The sequence below is a fragment of the Saccopteryx leptura genome, chromosome 2 (genome assembly GCF_036850995.1).
Source record: "Saccopteryx leptura isolate mSacLep1 chromosome 2, mSacLep1_pri_phased_curated, whole genome shotgun sequence".
Classification (NCBI taxonomy): Eukaryota; Metazoa; Chordata; class Mammalia; order Chiroptera; family Emballonuridae; genus Saccopteryx; species Saccopteryx leptura.
The window spans coordinates 39,013,391-39,019,206 of record NC_089504.1 but is presented as its reverse complement, the minus strand read 5'-3'; the positions used below and the strand labels follow the sequence as shown (position 1 = coordinate 39,019,206).

At 51.7% G+C, this 5,816-nt stretch overlaps 1 protein-coding gene across 3 annotated transcripts in view; it reads right to left on the bottom strand.

Annotated features, from left to right (window-relative positions):
- Positions 1 to 881: 881 nt before the first annotated feature.
- Positions 882 to 5,816, bottom strand: part of FAM219A (family with sequence similarity 219 member A) — a 59,176-nt gene continuing 54,241 nt past the window's right edge. For 2 of the 3 annotated variants that reach the window (XM_066367812.1, XM_066367814.1), the window contains exons 3-6: positions 5,163 to 5,265; positions 4,882 to 4,962; positions 4,271 to 4,325; positions 882 to 3,733 (exon numbers count right to left, since the gene is read on the bottom strand). In XM_066367812.1, coding sequence (XP_066223909.1) covers positions 3,575 to 3,733; positions 4,271 to 4,325; positions 4,882 to 4,962; positions 5,163 to 5,265 — 398 coding nt within the window. In that variant the 3' untranslated portion in view covers positions 882 to 3,574. The remainder of the gene's footprint in view (positions 3,734 to 4,270; positions 4,326 to 4,881; positions 4,963 to 5,162; positions 5,266 to 5,816) is intronic. The other variant, XM_066367813.1, reaches the window with a different exon arrangement.

The following is a 5,816-nucleotide window of genomic DNA, read 5'->3' as shown; positions in this document are numbered from 1 at the left end:
AGTAGGGTCTAGGGAATGCTATAGTGGGCTATACCCTACCAAGGGATCCTGCAAACCATCAGTGATCACACCTTCTCCCAGCAAACCTACACCTCCAGCCCAGCAGGAACTCCTAGCTGCTGTGAACCCCTCCTGTTGAGGATCTTTCAACTTCCCTTTACCACAGCCTTCCTACTCCTACCCCACCCTGCCTTCCCCTCCAGGATGGGCACTGCCCATTATGATATCATCTGGCTTGGTTCCAGCCCTGGGGAGGTGTGGAGGTCCAATTCTCTCCTTACTCCCAGCCTCCTCCTCCCTCAAGCCTCTCAAAAGAGTCCAATTTCCAAGAGTCCAGAGGGCCCCTGGAGATCTTCTAGGCCAGGGGTCGGGAACCTATGGCTCATGAGCCAGATGTGTCTCTTTTGATGGCTGCATCTGGCTCGCAGACAAATCTTTAATAAAAAATTAATAACGTTAAAAATATAAAACATTCTCATGTATTACAATCCATTCGTTTCCTACTGCTCATGTTCATGGTTGCGGGTGGCTGGAGCCAATCACAACTGTCCTCCGGGACACCACCAAATTTTTATTGGATAATGCGTAAGGTACAGGGGTCCGATGTATGGCTCTCACGGAATTACATTTTAAAATATGTGGCGTTCATGGTTCTCTCAGCCAAAAAGATTCCCAACCCCTGTTCCAGGTCAAGCTTCTCACTTTGATAAAGAGAAATGGAGGTTCCAAGGGTTCAGTGACTCACTGAGGTCATGCAGCAGCTTGGTGGCAGGCCTAGCCTGGGGACCCATGAGTAGAGTAAAATGTGCATCAGAGGCTGTTTTCTCCCCTTCCCAGTCCACCTGCCCTTGCCCACACCCCAGGTAGGGAGCTGAGGCTGGCTTGTTTGATGCTTTTAATATCATTATTTGTGTTACACGATACACAATCAAGGATGATGGTCAATACTGCAATGGAAATGTTAAAAAAAATATTATACACGGCTCATGTTTTCCACACACCTTCCTGAAAATAAATTAGTGAGCGCGGAGAAACCTGGCTGGGTGGCAGCCAGAGCTGAGGGCAGAGGGAGTGTTAAGGCAGTATCTACAAGGGGGAAGGGTGGCAGGGGGCAAGCTAAGGCCTGGGTTCCTCCCTTGCATCCTCCCAGACAGGGAAGGAGGAAGCCACATACTCCCTAGACCCAGAAGGTGCTGGCTGCCAGCTTCCTACCTCTCTCCACCACTTGTACACTGCCTCAGTCAGAAGTCCTTGCCTGCCAGGGAACTAAGTATATCCTTGGGGAGGGAGCTTTTCCCTGGTTCCTTAGGGCCAGAGGGGCTCAGCAGTGGGCCATCGTCACACAGCAAATCAGCAGCAAAGGCAGCAGTCTAAATGAGCCCTGGTGGGGGCCCTGACTGGAAAAGAGGAGGTACCCATGTTTTCAAAGGGTGAGTTCGGAGCCCAGGGTGGTGGTGATAGTAGTAAGAGTCTTGGCTCTAGGGCCCAGATGACAAAGCGTAGGGATCTGACCACGGTGGGAGATAGGCACAGATAGGGGCTGGTATGGGCCTTGTGGGCCCTGCAGGTATCATCTATGTCCTTGCCTCCCTTTGGCATTTTCTCATCATCTAACTAGAGTCCCTGTACTAGAGGGGTTGGATGAATTGAGGGTAGAGAGCTGCACCTCAGCACTTTGGAGCTGGCAGCCTCTGGGTGTGGTGCAGGGAGAGCTGCTACCCTTCCTAAGCTAGCAGCCTTATTCTCTCCTCTCATTACCCTCTCCTCCTTCCAGCTCCCAGCTCCCAGCAATCACATCCAGGGAATGGGCTGTGGGTGGCAGCATGAAAGAATGTGGGGGTGTCCATCCTGGCCCTGGGATATGGGGTTTGTGGGGCATAGACCTGAGCAGTCTTAGGCTAACTGTGCTTTTATTTTTCTTCACATGGGGGCAGGTGTATATCGCCCAGTCCCAGAGAAGGGCCTTGATTACCTCCTTCCTCATAACTTTTATCATCAGCTTTCCTGGCATCTTCCCCACCCCAGAAACAGCAGTGGAAGCAGCACTACACACATTCTGACTCACAGCCACCCCATATAGCAACATATACTATATATACAAATACACAGTATATGCCCACACACACATACACATTCATAGACAGAGTACCTATTTGTATTCCCAAATAGATCTGCATGCATTCGGACATACACATAGAAACCTCCCCCCCTCCTTTTCACACAGACATACAACTCAGGACATCTCTAGATGTACTCAAAGATACACAGAGACCTCCCTATACACCTCCACAGAAATTTTTATGAAAAAATTCCTTCAGAACCTTAAAAATAATTTCAGATGCTGTCATTTTACAGTTGAAGCCCAGGGAATGCAAACAGCTTGTTGAAGACCATAGGGCCAGTGCCAGGGCTAGGACTAGAACCCAGGCTTCTGACTCCAAGGCCAGGGCTCTCAGTTCACTGCACTGCTGAACAGGTTCTCATACTGTTAACAGACCACACAGTCACTTCCTCCCCATCTATGGCAGAAATAGACATCTAGAAAGACAGGCCCAATGCAGAGACACAGACATACATCCTGACAGCCTCAGGCACATACATATTCTGCCAAGTTCTCCCTATCATATACATGCAGCCACAGTATTCTTCTAAGCTTGCTTCCTTGAAGATTCTTACTGGGAATAAGAATCTGAAATCTTGGGCTGGAGTGAGATGAGAATGGAGCATTAGAGGCCAACCTTACCTCCTGCTTCCACCCTGGGAAAGAGACCAATGAACAGAAGCCTTTGTATGCGTGCGTGTGTGTGCGTGGGTGTGGGATAGGGGGCAGTTGGCAGAGAGATGCATTGGTTAAAGGCAAGTGAGGACAGATCATACCATCCCAACCATCTCAACTCTGGCCTGTCTCTAAGGCCCCCTTACCCTCAACTCAGAACAAGGAAGGAAGGGGTGAATGGGGCAAAGAGGAAGAGGAAGAAGGCAGTGATCTGATAGGTGGGGGACAATATCCCATTGGGCAACTTTGCCAGGCTTCCCATCTGGAGATGAGGGGAGAAATGCAAACAGGTACATGGATCGGCAAGGAGTATTGGAGGGGGCCCCAAGGTGCTGGGCCCTGTCTCCACTGCCCTGGACCTTTCTCCCTCAGAGCCTCTTTCCTTACTGTGCTGGGGGGTTCATGGCTTGCTGGGTTGGGGCCAAGCCCCTGGCTTTTTGATCCCTCCCTGAACTCATTATTGTTGGCCTCCCTGCCCTCCAATTCCCCACTCCGAAACTGGACTGCAGCTTTGTGGAAGGGAACAAGGTGCTGGGCAAAGTCCCCTAAGTAACTGAACAAACAGCTCCTTCCCCTCAGCCCCTGGGGTGGAGAGAGACCCGGTTTTGGTTTCTCCGGCTCCATGAACACACAGAGGTACACGTCCTACCATAGGAGGAAGCAATGACTTTACGAGGTTGGCGGCTGTAGGGAAAGCGGGGCCGGGGGCAGGCAGAGGAGCTGGGGAGGGGTCGGTCCCTGCCCTGTCTAACCTGGCCCTTGGTGGCCCAGCTCCATCCGCTGCGGCGGCCCCGCCCGCTACTGAATGTGGCAGGCAGTGGAGGACGTGGCCTGGCAGCACATGCAGGTGGGGTTCACGGACTTGGGGGGAATGAGGTCCAGGTCCTCATCGTCGGGGATCTCGTCTAACCGGTAGCCATCTTTCAGCAGCTGAATGTTCAAATCTTGGTTGATCTGCTGTAGACAAAGGGGAGGGAGGTTAGACTCAGGGCGATCCAAAGACACTACCAACACTCTGACCGCATTCCCAGGCCTTCTGCTCCCAGATCCTTCCTATCCTCTGTCTTTCCAAAACCCCTGGCTTCACTCCTAATTCAGTACTGGCTTTACTTTCTTTATAGGCACTTCTTGTGAGCCTCCGCCCCTGACAGACCCCACCCTATTCTAAGGGCAGCTTCCCACCTCTGGTCCTAACCCTGCCCCTATTCAGGCCCATCCCCATACGGTGTCCCTATTTTTCACATTGCATTCTATTTAAGAGCCCTGTGCCAATCTCGAGCTCAAGTCCCGCCCCTAACCCTGGAATTCCCTAACTTGAGGCCAGAGTCTAACTGCCTCACCTTTTTTCAAACTCATCGCATCCCATTTACACCCCGCCCCCACCCGGGCTCTGCCTAGCTTTGCCCATAGCTCCCCTCAGGTATGATTCGGAATTAGTCCCATCCTTCTCCTAGATGGAGGGGTGTGTCTAGGGTGGGAAGGGTGGGGCCTCACCTCAGCAGAGGAGTAGCCAGAGGAAGAATATCTGGACATGTCAAAGTCATCATCGCTGGCCAAGGAGGGAAGAAGACAGAGGAGAAGTGATTCCCAGAAATTAAATAGAAAACTCCTTTCTCTGAATCAGTCAATATGCCACTCCTCTCCCACACTTTCAAATAAACAGCATGATCTAAATAAAAACTGTTTGTTGTGCAAATGCAGTTTCAAGACAGCTTCCCTAGTCCCCCTCTCTAAGTAAATTGCCATCCTTAACCTCCATCTGAATAGAGATGTGATTCCTTTCCCCTTAACCTTCCCCTTTTCTATCCTGGCTCCAATCACCCTGGCTTGCTGGTTTTTCCAAAGTCCAGGACTAGCCAGGTGACCACTGGATCAGCTGTCCCAGGACAGCAGCAGACTGCACTAGTCCTCTTTTCCTCTCTCTGTTCTTCCCCACCTCCAGGTAAAAAACTCCATTCCCTGGGGACTTTACCCTTGGAGAGCTCCTGGCTATCCAAGGAGTATTCCAATTCTGACAGGACAATAAGTGTGGTTTGTACAGTCCACTTGTATGTTCACACAGGTTTCTGTGGCTTGCCCAGCTGCCCCAATATCCCCATACACACCTGTCAGTGTCAAGGGCTACCAGTGGCTTCTCATCTGGGCTCTGGTCAAGCGAGGAATAGCCTTTATTGGGAACAACCAGCCTGGGTGGAGAATGTGGGGGACTGGATTGGCAACTGGAGCACACAAGCCCGCCCCACCATTTCCTTCCCCTCACCCCCTAGGATCCTGTTGAGATTCTCTCCTCTCAGAGCCTAGGCCTGAGGAAGGAGAGAAGAGGGGAAAGCTCAGGACCAGCAGAGATAGATGCTGGTTGGTAGGGTCCAGGTGGGGTGGGTTCTACCTTGTCCGGGCCATGACATTGTTCTTCTTGGGTTGCTGCATGACAGGGCTACCCATACTGCCGTTCTTCAGAGAGCCCTTCCGGGCCAGCTCCCGTTGCTTCTCTGCAGTGGAACATGGGAAGGAAGCTGTGGTCTGCCCCCAGGGCCACCCCACCTTACTGCTTGGGGAAGTCTAGGCTGCACCTAAGTTGGGAAACCTCTAGCTTTTCTAGCAACTGTGGCAGGGATCCCAACTCTAGGCCCTGCTTGTTGGTGGAGACAGTACTTGGCCCTGCACAATCTGAGACAGATAATGAGGGACAACAGGAGGAGGCTGACCCCTGTCTTCTAGGAGCTAAACTCCCATGTGGAGCAGTTAGTGCATGCTTGATACCAGAGAAAGACTAGAGAGTGAGAGATGGAGCAGAAAGATGAAACAGTCAGGGCTTCCTATAGCTGATACCATGAGATGGAGAGAGCAGGGCATTCTAGGTAGGAAGGATAGTGTATACAAAAGATGCATTTAGAAATGAGTGGCTCGCCTGACTAGGCGGTGGCACAGTGGATAGAGCGTCGAACTGGGATGTGGAGGACCCAGGTTCGAGACCCCGAGGTCGCCAGCTTGATTGCAGACTCATCTGGCTTGAGCCAAAAGCTCACCAGCTTGGACCCAA